Here is a 19,656-nt window from a genome sequence, read left to right as displayed (position 1 = left end):
CGGTTCAGCAGTTGTAGTCGATGGCACAGTTGTACTTGTAGTATCTACAGTTGTTGTTGATAAAGGTAAGAATCGAATTAGAATAAATTATCTTTCTATTTATAAATGTCTTTTAGTTGCGACAAAATGCAAAATCGTTTATTACTTTCGAAATCTAACATTATTTTTTTTATTATTTTTTTTAAATGAATCTGTTCAGTCTTTGAAAACGATACTAGAATCTGATGTTTATTAGTTCTGTAATTGCATCGGGCAATTCTCGCAGATTTATTGCAAATGGTATTTTAAAATAATGACTGTCATAGAATGATATGCATTTTTGACAAGACCATTACCATACGAAGGTTATGTTGTAGTATTAAGAGGTCATTTCTTGAAATATTATCAACAAAAAGTAATTAGCAAGTATACAAATATTCAGTTATTTGTTGCAATTGTTAAACAAAGTGAGTATTTCCAGCACCATATAGCTTTCCACCATTAGGGCTTCGTTAGTTTAATTAAGTTGCAAAATAATGAATAAGGATAATTAGTATCCAAGGGTTTCGAAAGATAAGTAAAAATACCAATTATAGCAGAAGGGGTTACATTGTTTTGGCTCTAATAAATGATAATTGTTTTTTTGTTTGCGTTTGAAATGGACATAAAATTTGTGAGCCACCCAAAAGGACAGTTATTCCAGTTGAACGAACTAACGACCTTGTGACATCAGATAATGGGTAAAAATGTCAAACACGGAACATTCCTTTTATAAATGTAAAAGATCGATGAAGAACGCCAAACAAAGTGGCTGAATACTAACAATAGGTGGCTAAAATCGCACACAAAGACATTAATGGCTATCAAGACAACATTACTTAATCACCATTTCATAACAATATTTAGAAAAACATCATTTTCAAGACGTTACCTGCTTCAGAAGTCGTGGTTGTTGCTTCAGTGGTAGTGGTTGGAGCATCAGTGGTTGTGGTTGGTGCGTTAGTGGTTGTGGTAGGCGCTTCAGTAGTTGTGGTTGGTGCTTCAGTGGTTGTGGTTGGAGCTTCAGTAGTTGTGGTTGGTGCTTCAGTGGTTGTGGTTAGAGCTTCAGTGGTTGTGGTTGGAGCTTCAGTGGTTGTGGTAAGCACTTCAGTGGTTGTGGTTGGAGCTTCAGTGGTTGTGGTTGGAGCTTCAGTGGTTGTGGTTGGTGTTTCAGTGGTTGTGGTTGGTGCGTTAGTGGTTGTGGTAGGCGCTTCAGTAGTTGTTGTTGGTGCTTCAGTGGTTGTGGTTAGCGCTTCAGTGGTTGTGGTTGGTGTTTCAGTGGGTGTGGTTGGTGCTTCAGTGGTTGTGGTTAGCACTTCCGTGGTTGTGGTTGGGGCTTCCGTAGTTGTGGTCGGTGCTGCAGTTGTAGTCGATGGCACAGTAGTACTTGTAGTATCTACAGTTGTTGTCGATAAAGGTAAGAATCGAATTAGGATAAATTATCTTTCTTTTTATAAACGTCTTTTAGTTGCGACAAAATTGTTTATTACTGTCGAAATCTAATATTGATATTTTTATTGTTTTTTTTTAAAATGAATCTGTACAGTCATGGAGAACGATACCAGAATCTGGTTTTTATTATTTCTGTGATTGCATTGGGCAATTCTCGTAGATTTATTACAAATCGTATTTTAAAATATTGACTGACATAGAATGATATGATTTTTTGACAAGACCATTACCATACGGAGGTTATGTTGTAGTCTTAAGAGGACATTTCTTGAAATATTATCAACAATAAGTAATAAGCAAATAAACAAGCATTCAGTTATTTGTTGCATTCGTTAAACAAAGTGAGTATTTCCAGCACCATATAGCTTTTCACCATCAAGAGCTCATCAGTTTGATTAAATTGCAAAATAATGAATAAGGATAATTAGTATCTAAGGGTTTCGAAAGATAAGTAAAAATACCAATTATAGCAGATGGGGTGACATTGTTTTCGCTTGAACAAATGATAACCGGTGGTTTTTTTTGCGTTTTACGTATAGAGTGCCACAAGAAATGGACGTAAAATTTGTGAGCCACCCAAAAGGACAATTATTACAGTTGAACGAACGAAAGACCTTGTGACATCAGATAATGGGTAAAAATGTGAAACTTGGAAAATTCCTTTTATAAATGTAGAAGATCGATGAAGAACGCCAAACAAAGTGGCTGAATACTAACAATAGGTGGCTAAAATCGCACACAAAAGAATTAATGGCTATCAAGACAACATTACTTAATCAACATTTCATAACAATACTTCGAAAAACATATCAGTTTGAAGACGTTACCTGCTTCAGAAGTCGTGGTTGTTGCTTCAGTGGTAGTGGTAGGCGCTTCAGTAGTTGTGGTTGGTGCTTCAGTGGTTGTGGTTGGTGCTTCAGTGGTTGTGGTAGGCACTTCAGTGGTTGTGGTTGGTGCTTCAGTAGTTGTGGTTGGCGCTTCAGTGGTTGTGGTTGGAGCTTCAGTGGTTGTGGTAGGCACTTCAGTGGTTGTGGTTGGAGCCTCCGTGGTTGTGGTTGGAGCTTCAGTGGTTGTGGTTGGTGCTTCTGTAGTGGTGGTTGGTGCTTCGGTAGTTGTGGTTGGTGCTTCTGTAGTTGTGGTAGGCGCTTCAGTTGTTGTGGTCGGTGCTTCAGTGGTTGTGGTTGATGCTTCAGTGGTTGTGGTCGGTTCAGCAGTTGTAGTCGATGGCACAGTTGTACTTGTAGTATCTACAGTTGTTGTTGATAAAGGTAAGAATCGAATTAGAATGAATTATCTTTCTATTTATAAATGTCTTTTAGTTGCGACAAAATGCAAAATCGTTTATTACTTTCGAAATCTAACATTATTTTTTTTTATTATTTTTTTTAAATGAATCTGTTCAGTCTTTGAAAACGATACTAGAATCTGATGTTTATTAGTTCTGTAATTGCATCGGGCAATTCTCGCAGATTTATTGCAAATGGTATTTTAAAATATTGACTGTCATAGAATGATATGCATTTTTGACAAGACCATTACCATACGAAGGTTATGTTGTAGTATTAAGAGGTCATTTCTTGAAATATTATCAACAAATAGTAATTAGCAAGTATACAAGTATTCAGTTATTTGTTGCAATTGTTAAACAAAGTGAGTATTTCCAGCACCATATAGCTTTCCACCATTAGGGCTTCGTTAGTTTAATTAAGTTGCAAAATAATGAATAAGGATAATTAGTATCCAAGGGTTTCGAAAGATAAGTAAAAATACCAATTATAGCAGAAGGGGTTACATTGTTTTGGCTCTAATAAATGATAATTGTTTTTTTGTTTGCGTTTGAAATGGACATAAAATTTGTAAGCCACCCAAAAGGACAATTATTCCAGTTGAACGAACTAACGACCTTGTGACATCAGATAATGGGTAAAAATGTCAAACACGGAACATTCCTTTTATAAATGTAAAAGATCGATGAAGAACGCCAAACAAAGTGGCTGAATACTAACAATAGGTGGCTAAAATCGCACACAAAGACATTAATGGCTATCAAGACAACATTACTTAATCACCATTTCATAACAATATTTAGAAAAACATCATTTTCAAGACGTTACCTGCTTCAGAAGTCGTGGTTGTTGCTTCAGTGGAAGTGGTTGGAGCATCAGTGGTTGTGGTTGATGCTTCAGTGGTTGTGGTTAGTGCGTCAGTGGTTGTGGTTGGTGCGTTAGTTGTTGTGGTAGGCTCTTCAGTAGTTGTGGTCGGTGCTTCAGTGGTTGTGGTAGGCGCTTCAGTAGTTGTGGTTGATGCTTCCGTAGTTGTGGTTGGTGCTTCAGTTGTTGTGGTCGGTGCTCCAGTGGTTGTGGTAGGCGCTTCAGTAGTTGTGGTCGGTGCTTCAGTGGTTGTGGTCGGTGCTTCAGTGGTTGTGGTTGGTGCTTCAGTGGTTGTGGTTGGTGCTTCCGTAGTTGTGGCTGGTGCTGCAGTTGTACTTGTAGTATCTACAGTTGTTGTTGATAAAGGTAAGAATCGAATTAGGATAAATTATCTTTCTGTTTATAAATGTCTTTTAGTTGCGACAAAATCGTTTATTACTGTCGAAATCTAACATTCATTTGTTTTTGAGTTTTTTAACATGAATCTGTTAATTATGGAGAACGATACTTGAATCTTATGTTTATTATTTCTGTAAAGTATGAGTGAACAAAACGATTATCAGCATTTTTATCAAACACCTTGTTTTCTGGTTGACATATTTACGTTTACATTATGATATTGTTATACAAAGGTTATGTTTTGGCATCAACTGATAATCTTTTCAAAAAAACACTATTAATACAATGTAACAAAGCAATAAAATATCAATAACTTTAACATATGGTTTTTCCCTCTATTTAAGACTCCTCAATGGTAATTAAATAAATAAACATGGACATTCATGTCTTCGGTATTCTGAAATATTTGTGAAAATATAAAAATCTGGAAAATATATCGATGAACATTTCTTTCAGTAGCTAATTCACATTATTTAGCTAAAACAGACAATTTTATTTTAAAAGTGTTTTTTCGTGTAAAATGTGTCAAACAGGAACATTTAGGCCAATCTCACATAAAGCCAGTAACCCATTAACATATCAAACCCTAGCGTATGACTAAATTTCGGCGGAGGAGTTATTCTTTATGATGTATACAATGGGGCATCAACATTGTGTGTCAATTAAGCAATAAAGCATCACTTACCTAGTACAGTGGTTGTGGTTGGGTCAGTGGTAGTTAACGCTTCGGACGTTGTAGCTGATAATGTAAGTAACAGAATAAGTTCAACAATTGTAACACGTGTAAATGCATTTTAAAATGTAACACAAAAAATACAAAGAAATAAAAGTATATCCATCAAGACGTTTTGTACAATACGTTTTTAATAATTATACTAGAGGGTGACTTTTGCAATTTCTGTAAAATGTATGTGAACAAAATCTGTGTGTTTTGAAAGTCTTTCATTTTTAATCCATATAAAATGTTTCAAATATTTATTTTCAACGTATAAAATAAAAACCATGTTGGTAATACAACATCCTATACATATAAAACCGTTTGAAAATATACGACCTTGTGTTGTATGAACTGAAAACTGCCAGCATCAATCAGTTAGGGTAGGGTAAGACAAACTATATCGGACTGTTATGTGGTCATCAATTTCAAGCCCTGGTGATGAAAATGTATTAATATTTCGATCCAATGACAATTGCTATCACTTACCTGATTGTGTACTTGTTGAAGTAGTTGCAGCGTCTGTGGTTGACGCTGTGGTTGCAGCGTCTGTGGTTGAAGCTGTGGTTGCAGCGTCAGTTGTTGAAACTGTGGTTACAGCATCTGTGGTTGAAGCTGTGGTTGCAGCGTCTGTGGTTGAGGCTGTGGTTGCAGCGTCTGTGGTTGAAGCTGTGGTTGCAGCATCTGTGGTTGACGCTGTGGTTGAAGCGTCTGCGGTTGAATCTGTGGTTGCAGCATCTGTGCTTAAATCTGTGGTTGAAGCGTCAGTTGTTGAAGCTGTGGTTGCAGCATCTGTGGTTGACGCTGTGGTTGAAGCGTCTGTGGTTGAATCTGTGGTTGCAGCATCTGTGCTTAAAGCTGTGGTTGAAGCGTCAGTTGTTGAAGCTGTGGTTGCAGCATCTGTGGTTGACGCTGTGGTTGAAGCTGTTGTTGCAGCGTCAGTTGTTGAGGCTGTAGTTGCAGCATCTGTGCTTAAAGCTGTGGCTGAAGCGTCAGTTGTCGAAGCTGTGGTTGCATTGTCTGCGGTTGAAGCTGTGGTTTCAGCGTCTGGGGTTGACGCTGTGGTTGGAGCATCTGTGGGTGAAGCTGTGGTTGTAGCATCTGTGGTTGAAGCTGTAGTTGCAGCGTCTGTGTTTGAGGCTGTGGTTGCAGCAGCTGTGGTTGAGGCTGGGGTTGCAGCATCTGTGGCTGACGCTGTGGTTGCTGCGTCTGTGGTTGAAACTGTGGGTGCAGCGTCTGTGGTTGAAACAGTTGTTGCAGCGGCTGTGGTTGAAGCGTCTGCGGTTGAGGCTGTGGTTGCAGCATCTGGGGTTGACGCTGGGGTTGAAGCGTCTGTGGTTGACTCTGTGGTTGCAGCGTCCGTGGTTGAAGCTGTGGGTGCAGCATCTGGGGTTGACGCTGGGGTTGAAGCGTCTGTGGTTGAAGCTATGGTTGCAGCGTATGTGGTTGAAGCTGTCGTTGCAGCGTCAGTTGTTGTAGCTGTGGTTGCAGCTTCTGTGGTTGACGCTCTGGTTGCAGCATCTGGGGTTGCAGCATCTGTGGGTGAGGCTGTGGTTGCAGCGTTAGTTGTTGACGCTGTGGTTGATGCGTCAGTTGTTGAAGCGGTGGTTGCAGCATCTGCGGTTGACGCTGTGGATGAAGCTGTGGTTGCAGGGGCTGTGGTTGACGCTGCGGTTGAAGCGTCTGTGGTTGACGCTGCGGTTGAAGCGTCTGTTATTGAAGCTGTCGTTGCAGCATCTGTGCTTTAAGCTGTGGTTGCAGGGGCTGTGGTTGACGCTGCGGTTGAAGCGTCTGTTATTGAAGCTGTCGTTGCAGCATCTGTGCTTAAAGATGTGGTTGAAGCGTCAGTTGTCGAAGCTGTGGTTGCAGCGGCAGTTGGTGAAGCTGTGGTTGCAGCGGCAGTTGGTGAAGCTGTGGTTGTAGCATCTGTGGTTGAGTCTGTGGTTGCAGCATCCGTGGTTGACGCTGTGGTTGCCGCATCTGTGGTTGACTCTGTGGGTACAGCGTCTGTGGTTGATGATGTGGTTGCAGCGTCGGTTGTTGAAGCTGTGGTCGCGGCATCTGTGGTTGACTCTTTGGTTGAAGCTGTGGTTACAGCATCTGTGGTTGGCGCTCTGGTTGCAGCATCTGTGCTTGAAGCTGTGGTTGACGCTGCGGTTGAAGCGTCTGTGGCTGAATCTGTGGTTGCAGCATATGTGCTTAAAGCTGTGGCTGAAGCGTCAGTTGTTGAGGCTGTAGTTGCAGCGTATGTGGTTGAAGCTGTTGTTGCAGCGTCTGTGGGTGAGGCTGTGGGTGGAGCGTCTGTGGTTGATGATGTGGTTGCAGCATGTGTGGTTGAGGCTGTTGTTGCAGCGTCTGTGTTTGAGGCTGTGGTTGCAGCATGTGTGGTTGAGGCTGTGGTGGCAGCATCTGTGGTTGACTCTGTGGTTGCAGCGTTAGTTGTTGAAGCTGTGGGTGCAGCATCTGTGGTGGACGCTGTGGTTGCAGCCTCTGTGGTTGACGCTGGGGTTGAAGCTGTGGTGGCAGCCTCTGTGGTTGACGCTGCGGTTGAAGCGTCTGTTATTGAAGCTGTCGTTGCAGCATCTGTGCTTAAAGCGGTGGTTGAAGCGTCAGGTGTTGAAGCTGTGGTCGCAGCATCTGTGGTTGCAGCATGTGTGCTTAAAGCTGTGGCTGAAGCGTCAGTTGTTGAGGCTGTGGTTGAAGCGGTGGTTGCAGCATCTGTTTTTGCCGCTGTGGTTGAAGCTGTTGTTGCAGCGTCAGTTGGTGCAGCTGTGGTTGCAGCCTCTGTGCTTAAAGCTGTGCTTGAAGCGTCAGTTGTTGAGGCTGTAGTTGCAGCATCTGTGCTTAAAGATGTGGTTGAAGCGTCAGGTGTTGAAGCTGTGGTCGCAGCATCTGTGGTTGGCGCTCTGGTTGCAGCATCTGTGCTTAAAGCGGTGGTTGAAGCGTCAGTGGTTGAAGCTGTGGGTGCAGCATCTGTGGTCGACGCTGTGGTTGCACCCTCTGTCGTTGACGCTGTGGTTGCCGCATCTGTGGTTGACTCTGTGGTTGAAGCTTTGGTTGAAGCGTCTGTGGTTGAAACAGTTGTTGCAGCGGCTGTGGTTGAAGCGGTGGTTGCAGCATCTGTGCTTAAAGATGTGGTTGAAGCGTCTGTTATTGAAGCTGTCGTTGCAGCATCTGTGCTTAAAGCGGTGGTTGAAGCGTCAGGTGTTGAAGCTGTGGTTACAGCATCTGTGGTTGAGGCTGTGGTTGCAGCATCTGTGGTTGACGCTGTGGTTGAAGCTGTGGTTGCATTGTCTGCGGTTGAAGCTGTGGATGCAGCGTCTGTAGTTTCTGAAAAAAATAAGGCATAATCTTTTAACTTCATGTCAGTCGGTTCGTATTTCTGTATTATTTCAAAGTTTTCAACTTTATATTATTTGAAGGTAAATCTTTATTCTGGAATGAAATGTAACCGCTTTTGATACAAGACTGCTGAAATATATGTTCTTGTATGTAATTTGCGTTACTCTCGTCATCGAGTAGACAACAGGCCTAATGAATCAAGTAAGACAATGACACCGGTAGAATATCGCGGCAGAACATATTTGTCCAACTAAATTGAACTTATTTCGCTTTTGTAAATGGTACTGAAACTGAATTTTGAGTTTCGTTTCACCAAATTTAACAACAGTCATAACCGTTTCATAGGTTATTTACAATGTAGATACATTTATTGTAAGGGAATATGATTATTTACTGCTTTTTATATATTGTCAGTTTTTCATCGCCGTGATACGTTACTGCTGATACAAATTCACTGTTTCATCTTCTCATACATATCTCATAGTTGCTTTAAAAGGAGTGACGATTTGTATCACAGTTCCATGTAAATACACTACTGGCTAGGAGGAACCTATACCAGAACAGCCAACCGGATAGTTGTGGAAACACATTAATATTTCAAACTAATCACAGAACTGGACGTTACGGTAGAAAACAAATGAGATAACTCGCCTGTGGTTGTAGTAGGAGTTTCAGTAGTAGAGGTACTTGTGAATACGACAGACGTGTTTAGATTGACAATGAGGAACAATAATAGAAGTAGCCTTGCCAGAACTGGCCAGTTCCTCGCCATGGTGTCGACCCTGCAAGGAGACAAAATACCTAATATCAAATGCACACACGATTCTCTAGCTAATGACGAAACAAATAAATGTATTTCAACCAGTTTCTATTTTTATTGTTATTTTCAATAAAATTCCCATATGGCATACTTTGTTAAAAGATATGCATTGTGTACATATCATGACAATACATGTACTTATATAACAAATGATTTGTACATTACGCCGAATAGGTTTCGCCCAGGTATAACTCTAAAGCAAAGGACAAAAGTACATTAATTCAGACGCAAAATGTTGTCTTAATTAAAGATTTAGACTTCTCTCAAAATTTAAATCTTCTACTACATGTTTTGGATAAAAATGTTTTTTTATCGAGTTTTGAATTGTCAATAGGACAACAGAAACCAAACAACATTTACAATCTATCAATAGAAATGGCTAATTTGTAATGTGCTGAAAAGTGATGTTACGACCTATGGTAATCTATGTAGTTTGTACGCAATAGATGTGCTGAGATATAGATTCTGGTTGTACCGGAGGTGTCGGGTGGTTTTAGTGAGACCACACCCACACCCGTATAGCAATAGACTTGGTAGTAAACAGGATAGTTTAAATACAAGAGTCAGAAACATGAGACGCAACAGGTAGACCTCCACTGACACGTATCATCGTGTCCTTCCCAAATTAGAAAGACGAATGGCGGTAAAAGGATCGGTTGTTTTGATGTCACGTTTCAATAGAAATCGTTAAGCATATTAAAAAGAGTACATATTCCCTCTTCTTTTGACAAACCAAAAACTAGTTACATAATTTATGAATACACAACTGTAATAGCTTAAAAACGCCCTACTGAAGGAACTGAACAAATGTATGCATGCTATGATGTCCACAATGCTTTATTTATACAGTATTGAGTGACAGTTCCAATCTTTTGTGTGTTTGATATAAAAAGAAACCGTTTTGAAGAAACACTAAATCTGTACACACTCAACAAAAATGCCGCTTTGAAAACTCTGAAAAGACGATTGCCACTTGTGATTTTGTCTGGGTATCGCTTTCTGTCGATAGCGATCTGAATGGTTTTCACGAGGTCATCTACTAAACAATTTTTTGATCCACGTATAGAACAACACTAGCCGCGTACTGCTTACTACACGATGATAAAGGACAAGTAACAGGGTGAATACATACGTCAAGTAATATTGCAATATTTAAGTGAATATATTTACATTCTGTATGTTTTGACCCATTGACGAAAATGACATAAATTTCTGCATAACATACATGTAGGTGACCTCATCACTGCGTATTGATACACTACAATGGCGTAGCACAGGGCGTAGTTGGTAGACGTCGGCCGTGAAACAGCCCTCGATGTAGTTTTGTTATGCGAATATGATTAACATTAAACATTATTTGTTTGATGTTAAAGCTAAAACAAGATATATAAAAACTTGATAATAATATACGACTTGCAACTATTATAAGAATTAAATTTTGAAAACGGAACTATTTTTTGTTTGTTTTATTGTCATGCTGTTGCTAGGACCCCCAGCGAAAGTTTTACATTTTCCCGCGAAAACACGCTGTTCCCTCCACTGCGCTGCCCTCACGTATGAATAGAAAAACACAATATTTTTTTATTATTTATGCTTGCATCGGAAAATTCAAAGCATTTCAAAAATGAAAATATAGGAAATGAAATTATTTTTTCAACATTCATGAGGTCATAACAACATTTGCTTTCTGGACATATTTACCAAGAATCGTTATAATGCGATTCTTCAATACGATACTTGGTAAATATGTCCAGAAAGCCAATGTTGTTATGACCTCATGAATGTTGAAAAAATTAATTTCATTCATTAAATATCACAATATATTGCAATCCTTGAAATCAAGTGTATAAGTGTTTTCTGTAGATTAAACGCAAAGTAAGCACCTGTTCTGTAAGCTTCAGTGATACAAAACAAAAGACAGAAGGTGGCGGTTTGACGAGGCTTTAATGTACATGTAATATTGGAAGTTATCACACCAACCAAGCTTATTTTATAACATAAATTCAATAATAACATGATGCCTTTGAAATTATTACATAACGTTTCGAATTCAAATCGCAATATTGTTAAACATATATTCATTGAAATATTATCACCGACATTTAGTAACAATGTGTAGTCGGCTGGTGTATTGTACAATAGTAAAAAAAACACCTATAGCATTGTTCACACGCTCTTACAAATCGATTAGATAAGCCAGCATACATGACGTCAGGATATGACAGTTTAACTCAGCAAAGTCTCACTGAAACGTTTAGACTTGTTTATACAACTCATATGAACTGGAAACTTAGTTACGATTCAGTATCTATTGTACGACTAGTATTCAGTTTCATGTTTAGTGAGCAATTCTCAGGATTTATTAGTTACATTATTACCTCTGAAACAACCTGATCATTTGCTGCATAACATTTGTATAGTTATAGTAGTAGTTATCCCGTCAGTTTGGTTCGCCAATTGGTTAATGTAATGCTAATACAATGTTTATTATACATTATGTGTGATAACAATACAGGCATTTGGTTTAATTGTTGAACGTTCGCGCAGTTAAGAAAGGCAATGGGTTCTGTCCCCACAACCAAAGTTCTTCAAAATGGCAGTTGTTATTCCCTGCTAAACGTTCAGCATTTACAGAAATAGCAACAACTGGTTCACCCGTTGTCAGTATAATGTAATGGGTGGAACACTACAATGTATGCTGGGTGCATTCGGCTTGGTACTGCATTCAGATCCGCACTAACGCAAGGATGAGTATACACCAATATGCCCTGTCTCCAACTTACATACGCACGTGCATGCTTTCATTTAACACATGAAAACACGTTCTAAACTGCTAATACGACGTTAAACGTCATACAATTCAAACATAAAACTTGAAATGTAAGAGAAAACCGAAAATAAGCCCAGACTGTTACATTATAATGATGCTTAGACTAAATAAAGGGTGTATTTTAAAAACTGGGCAAAAGGACAGATGAACGGAGAAATGGCCAGGACATAATCAAACTGTTCCTATTATTTCTTGGAACGTGCAATATCTATTTACTGTCCAATACAATTCCACAATGGGAGCGTACCCGTGCATTTTGGCCTATTCTAAAACAGGCAATTATCATGTCGTGAGATTTGCCCACAAGTTACATGCTTTATAACCCTACACCCAGTTAATTCAGCCTCGCCCTAGTAACAGGATACGTACCCTAGTGACGCTATATAGTCTTAACCGTGAGAAACATTCCAAACAAAGATCATATTTTCATACGATCATGTTGTTGATTATTTATACGTCGACTGTAACAGTGTAAGAAGTCCTGGGCGTCCTCTATATAGGTCGCGAGGAGATCTGGTCACGAAGCCTTTCATTACCGGTAAATGAGGATCGTAAATGAGTGCCCTTCCGATGCGGCCACGGAGCTCTTTTCTAATATAAAACTAAACAAAAAAAATATCGAATTACGTTCACAACTTCAAGTCTCGTCTGCTTGTTAATTTCAGGAAACTTTGTGATCGAGCTTTAAAATGACGATGAACAATGTTGGTGGCTTCATATGACATAGACGGGGACACACCTCTTTGACAGATATACGCCTTCTACTGCAATAGTACCACAGAGCGAGAAACGTTTTATTTACTTATATTTCTCAAGGAGCTGCCGCCCACAATTTTGTCAAACGATGATATTGCGGTACGGTAGCTTACGTGAATAAATGATACTACACTATACAATGTTTCAGATAATATAACTGCTCAAGATGTGTTTGTGAAGAATTACGTTGGTAAAGAATATTCTGTCTGCAAGTCACGTGCCAAAATGTCTATCTGGGGTATGGCCATCGAGTACCTATAGAAAGCTGGACATAATTGACCAACTATAGAAGATAAATATTGGTACACCTAATTCAGCGTGAAGTCAATATTTCACCTCGTAAACATTAACGGACATTAATCTGTAGGTGTAGGTCAAGAAGCAACCATGGCCAGTTACGGTCATCTAATTGAGCAAGGGCGTGTTGTGGTCAGGTTGAGGGTACTAATACGTTATGGGGGTATTGGTTTTGAAAATCTGAAAAATAAACATTCGTAGTGCAGTGTGTTAGGTGAGAAACATAACATGCCGACCGTTTTTGCCGTGGGCCCAGACACGTCGATTCCCTATAACTTTATATGTTATTGCTGACCAATAGTAGCAGATGGTGTTAAACAAGGACATGACTTACACTGCATCTTCGAATTAACCCCTCAAATGGAGTAATATACTGTGGTTCACGGCTGCCTTACGTAGAGATGCCCAACAACGTCCTGCAGACTACGCTATTGTAAAGAGATTGTATATAAACCCTTGTCAGGTTTAAAAAACGAATACCCTCTCACCACTCGAAGTACAAGGTGTACCGATTATGTGACATTTGTACAACGACTTTCCTCCCTCCACACTCTGACAACACACTCTAGATTACCCATGCATTATCAGAAATCTCTTTCAAAATGAAGGTGTCCTATTCCATTTAGGATATCAGCAACGTTTAATTTGTGATAGTCCTGAAGTTCGCACTGTGGTAACTGACGCGACATGTTAAGTTAAAACCAACGTATAAAACTAATCCATTATACATACACCATGTCAACTTCCCAACTCGAACTGTAAATTAAGAGCAGATTTTGAATTTTCGTATTGAAACGGGGCACCAGTCCGTCGTCCTGGTCCAATACGGAAATTCAAAATCTACACTTATGATATGATATTTCTGTCTTTATTTCTATTTTAATATTCTTTCCCATGTTTCCCATGGGGCACCTGTCCATCGTCCTATGAGAAACAGAAACACGTATACCGTCTATGTTATGACAGTGTATGGGACTTATTCCATTATTAATGATTCGGTAACAGCATCAAGGGGGAAACGCCAATTGTTCCTATACATGTCCAACTACCTCAACATGAAAGGGTGTTTCGAATTTGTAATACTGCTCAACTAATGACATCCTCGATATCCAGGGGTTACGCTCACTTTCGATCTCTACACCCCTAGAATGTCATAGCAAAATTGAAGGCTCAGTGTGCGCCAACAAAAAAAGACTAGTTCGATCCTTTGATGTACATCAAAAGAATCTCGTGGTCGCGTAACGGTAAAACTTAATGGCTTTGAAGTCGGGTGTCGCCCCTTTGTAATCTTCAATGGACAGGTATCAGTCTAGCGATTGGTCAGGGTTTATTTTACCTGAGACCAATCAAACAGCTGTCTTAGTGCCTTCAATTTTGCTATGACATATTCCAGGAGTGAAGAGAGCGAAAGTGAGCGTAACCCCTGGAGTATCGAGGATGTACTAATAATAGTTTGTAGATTTCTTAGAAAAAAAAGTGAAACTTTTGAATATCTCAATTAGAATCATGCTTATATTGATTACACAAAATAACAGTTTGATAATATTACTTCTGGTAAATATATACACGTAGACAGCATAGCGACTTATAATGGGATGCGTGTTGGCGCACCTGTAAAGTCTACATTTATTATCCTCATTATAAATGATTCAACGACTCCTACACATGCAATACAGAGATAAGCAATGAAAAAAATGTGATAAGTTGTATGTTTGAGTTTGCATATACAAATGTATATATTTGTAAAATGTACACAATTTTTTTCATCATGAACATTTGAATGTTTTGTACACGCGTGACCATACCTAGTCTGGCCGAGTTCTAAAAAAAAAATTTTTATGTTTCGCTGCTCCCATTCATTATCATGCGACCAGTTGAAGTAGGGGTGTTACACACACACAGTATAAACCCCCTAATTAACACAGAAAGTCTGGACGGTGAGCACACGATCCTCGCCACGGGTACCCTGACCTGAGAGGGCAGTGAGTAGGCTTGCTACCATTGACACCAGGGAGATCGTCGGGAGATTATCGCCAACAATAGCGCCCCATTGATAAACGTTACACCCCACACCAAATACAGGAGTAGGGCCGTTGTCTCTATCATCATAATCGTAGTATGCTATATATAGTTATTTTTGAGGATTTTGCATCCTCACAACGTATAACCTAGCACATGAAGTGTTCACAGATGATAAGGACATTCAAGGACATTACAGCTTTAAAGAGTTATCTTATATCAATGCCATACCCTGGACAGTGTGTAGCGTGACATTGTGAAGATCACATTACTCTGAAATCTATCGAGAGGTGTACATGTCCACTATAATAGGGGGAGTCAGAGTAGAGTAAGGGGTTGGGGTGGAGGAGGATTGACATTGATGTTTTGTGTTTTAATCGGTGTTTCGTGGAAGAGGACTTCAAAGAAAACGTCCTCATTTCCCAGTGCAGTGAGCCCTACATTAGATACGATACTGCCTGTTAATTCCAGCCTACGCACAGCGAACTAAAGACAGAAAATACTATGGTTTTCCTGCCACCTTCTGTTCTGGGTTATCTTGGCCGTCTAACCGGGGATGGACACTCATATGAGGCTTAATGTCCCTGGGTTGACGGCTGACGATATATATTATAATCCAAACGTACCTGTCCAATTATGCCAATGCGTTTAAACTGTCTCCGTAGCATCTCGTGACTTCAGTACGCTGAAACCTTTATGTACCATGCTCAATATCGATAAAGTATTGCTGTGTTAGTGAATGTGATACAACAACAACGAACATTACTATGAAAATTGTCAGTATGGTTCATGTACCGTATTTTTAGATTTTAAGATACTGGGAGTACTATAAGAGTACATTATGAAATATGAAAAAAACCTATATGACCTATTGTTTATACAACTGTATTTTTAATAGTATTGAGTGGCGTGACTGGGCAGTTTAATGTTCCCCCAGTTTATACCGATTTCAAAGTTTGAATAGTGTGCGTGTAAAATCAACCGTTTGATTTAATTATACAAGATAATATACTACCAGAAGGTAACACACCAAACACGTTAGTGTGATTATTTTGAAAATTGTTTTAAACAAAGTAGTTCTTTTAGCCATCATTGATGCTCGGTGAAAAAAACTGTAAATGTCGTCTTATGTATAAAGAGAAGACAGATACAGGGTTGATTCTATGTTAGTACTTTAGCACATGGTTAGAACATCAACCCCGGTGTTCAAACTTTGGGTGGATGGAATGTTGTTAAGATCACTCTGTACAGTAGATATTTATTATGCGAAATTCGACATTACAAATTTATACATTTCTATTTCTTAATTTTTATTTGATAGACGCACCAGGTAAGTACAAATACAAACTTGTGTACTGTAATTGTAGCTGTCAACACGTGGTCACTATATCTCTACCTAACTAACGATAACCGTGTCTTCAAAGGTATGATCACCTTGTCAGAACAAAGCGTGACCTACAGTGTGTTGACACCAGAAATAGCCGAAATATCTGATCAGAAATCAACACCAGGTATCGCCTGTTTAAATGTCCTCGCCCAGTGATGTGTGTTGTTTCCCAATACTATGAGTATGTATCGTATCTGTAAAGTTTTGTGGTTCATCACATTGATTAGTAAGCAGGACAGATTTTGCTTACAATGACCTGATAATTTATTACAACTATATTCGGACCTGAACTGGAGTGTTCAGAGCAATGTAATATTACTCTTAACACCTCAGTTAAAGTACAATTATACATATGTAGCACTAACACATTCTCATGTCCCTGTGAGTGTGGTAAGGTCATGACTTTGTGAACAATTAAGAACCCACAACGATCATGGATCTAGAATCATTTTAGCTAGTAATGCATCTCTCTGTGATTTGAAAAAATATTTCTTTTCACAGAATCGTATGTTCTCGATAGGGTAGCTATTGAGGCCGAGCTGTTAACGGTCCCTGCCCAACTACTAGCGTACCATGTAATATACGCGGTCGGTTCCTCCCTCGTCGTTTGTTTCACCAAGCTATACACAAAGATCAAGGCTCAATACAATAAGTGTTCATCATTTTTTTTATCAAAAATTGCATCATATTAATTGGTTTTAATTGGTGAATTTCTGATGACGTACACGTGCGCGTTTTATTTAATCGAGGTTGACAAAATGCATAAATTAAGTTTCATCAACAGTATGCTGCCGAGTCCCAGTTGACGTAAAACGCACCTTAGCACAGCTGTGCTTTTCTTTGTCAATTCAGTGAATGCTTTTAGTATCTTACGTATTGTTTCAATAGATTTTCCAATACAATAAATCAACAAAAATAACTCTATCGAAGCGGTTAAAATCCTATGTATTATTCGTGTACGGCACGCCCTTAGTTTGACACGACCACGAACGACCTGTGAATTGTTCTCATTTGTTAAAGAGATATTTAAATTCTCTATCCCAGTACGTCCATCGATCAATAAGAACGAACTGAATACATACATTATATCGTATGAAAAGAAACGCAAACGTCTCGGTTAAATTCCTTGTGTTCCATTGAGAACACGGTGGTGTTTATTTGGCAAAGTCGTATCTATTTTTATTCCGCAGACAATAGTGTTTGGGTGGGAAAAGAAATACAAACATTCTTATTCGCTATAGAATGTTGCTTTATTTATGTATTTATAACTATTCAACCATGGACCATAAGCGTAGTTTGATGGTGTAAAGTGTAAAAGTCAGCAACCATAAAATTGTCAATCCTATTTTACAGTGGAAATAATTCGAGTGAGTGATTGTTATTCTATTCCGCACGATCTCACGTATACCAAACTATTCGTGTAGGATTTTCTTTGTGAAGTATGTTTTTCTTTCATTATATATGCTATCCTCTATTTTATTACAACAGGGATTAAACTTGACATGCTCACAGTAACCCTGTTAATGCGTGCTGGATTCATAACACCACAAGTGGATAAAGTTCATAGGAGTGAGCCAGACGGAGGGAGAGTGAGCCAGACGTGAACCAGACGGAGACGGATAGTGAGCCAGACGGAGGGAGAGCCAGACGGAGACGGAGAGTGAGCCAGACGGAGACGGAGAGTGAGCCAGACGGAGGGAGAGTAAGCCAGACGGGGGGAGAGTGAGCCAGACGGAGACGGAGAGTGAGCCAGACGGAAGGAGAGTTAGCCAGACGGGGGGAAAGTGAGCCAGACGGAGGGAGAGTGAGTCAGACGGAGAGTGAGCCAGACGGAGGGAGGGTGAGCAAGACGGAGAGTGAGCCAGATGGAGAGAGAGTGAGCCAGACGGAGAGAGAGTGAGCCAGACGGAGAGAGAGTGAGCCAGACGGAGAGGGAGCCAGACGGAGAGAGAGAGAGCCAGACGGAGAGTGAGCCAGACGGAGAGAGAGTGAGCCAGACGGAGAGAGAGAGAGCCAGTGAGAGTGAGCAAGACAGAGACGGAGAGTGAGCCAGATGGAGGGAGAGCCAGACGGAGACGGAGAGTGAGCCAGACGGAGGGAGAGCCAGACGGAGACGGAGAGTGAGCCAGACGGAGACGGAGAGTGAGCCAGACGGAGAGAGAGTGAGCCAGACGGAGAGAGAGTGAGCCAGACGGAGAGTGAGTGAGCCAGACGGAGAGAGAGTGAGCCAGACGGAGAGAGAGAGCCAGACGGAGAGTGAGCCAAACGGAGACAACGTTATTCCATTAACTACGTTTAAATAAATAAATAAATACGCAGCAAAGAATTTGAATTAAAATCGTAGCGAATGCATCGCTGTCTGTAAGAACATTAAGAATTCTAAAGAATGCAAGTCATACATGTATAAGAAGTTTAAGGCTTAAAATGCAATTGCCAATGTCAACATCCTTGGTTACAATAATCTCTATCAACATCCTTGATTACAATCACCTCTGTCAACATCCTTGATTCTAATTACCACTGTCAACATCCTTGATTACAATTACCTCTGTCAACATCCTTGATTACAATTACCACTGTCAACATCCTTGATTACAATCACCTCTGTCAACATCGTTGATTACAATCACCTCTGTCAACATCCTTGATTCTAATTACCACTGTCTACATCCTTGATTACAATTACCTCTGTCAACATCCTTGATTACAATCACCTCTGTCAACATCGTTGATTACAATCACCTCTGTCAACATCCTTGATTCTAATTACCACTGTCAACATCCTTGATTACAATCACAACTGTCAACATCCTTGATTACAGTTACCACTGTCAACATCCTTGATTACAATCACAACTGTCAACATCCTTGATTACAGTTACCACTGTCAACATCCTTGATTACAATCACCACTGTCAACATCCTTGATTACAGTTACCACTGTCAACATTCTTGATTACAATTACCACTGTCAACATCCTTGATTACAATTACCACTGTCAACTTCCTTGATTACAATCACCTCTACCAACATCCTTGATTACAATTACCACTGTCAACATTCCTGATTACAATCACCTCTGTCAACCTCCTTGGTTATAATTACTGCTGTCAACATCCTTGATTACAATCATCACTGTCAACATCCTTGATTACAATTACCACTGTCAACATCCTTGATTACAATTGCCACTGTCAACATCCTTGATTACAATCACCTCTGTCAACATTCTTGATTACAATCACCTCTGTCAACATTCTTGATTACAATCACCTCTGTCAACATCCTTGATTACAATCATCACTGTCAACATCCTTGATTACAATTACCACTGTCAACATCCTTGATTACAATTGCCACTGTCAACATCCTTGATTACAATCACCTCTGTCAACATCATTGATTACAATTACCTCTACCAACATCCTTGATTACAATTACCACTGTCAACATCCTTGATTACAATCACC

General features: G+C 39.8%; 1 protein-coding gene across 1 annotated transcript in view; it reads right to left on the bottom strand.

Annotated features, from left to right (window-relative positions):
* Nucleotides 1-19,656, bottom strand: part of LOC110448025 (mucin-5AC-like) — a 62,097-nt gene that overhangs the window by 6,854 nt on the left and 35,587 nt on the right. The window contains exons 2-6 of the mRNA XM_021494056.1: nucleotides 8,728-8,858; nucleotides 7,957-8,064; nucleotides 5,224-5,655; nucleotides 4,705-4,758; nucleotides 3,585-3,965 (exon numbers count right to left, since the gene is read on the bottom strand). Coding sequence (XP_021349731.1) covers nucleotides 3,585-3,965; nucleotides 4,705-4,758; nucleotides 5,224-5,655; nucleotides 7,957-8,064; nucleotides 8,728-8,848 — 1,096 coding nt within the window. The 5' untranslated portion in view covers nucleotides 8,849-8,858. The remainder of the gene's footprint in view (nucleotides 1-3,584; nucleotides 3,966-4,704; nucleotides 4,759-5,223; nucleotides 5,656-7,956; nucleotides 8,065-8,727; nucleotides 8,859-19,656) is intronic.

Source organism: Mizuhopecten yessoensis, unplaced genomic scaffold, assembly GCF_002113885.1.
Source record: "Mizuhopecten yessoensis strain PY_sf001 unplaced genomic scaffold, ASM211388v2 scaffold3799, whole genome shotgun sequence".
NCBI lineage: Eukaryota > Metazoa > Mollusca > Bivalvia > Pectinida > Pectinidae > Mizuhopecten > Mizuhopecten yessoensis.
Note: the sequence above shows the minus strand (reverse complement) of the source record. Positions and strands in the feature narration are given on the sequence as shown.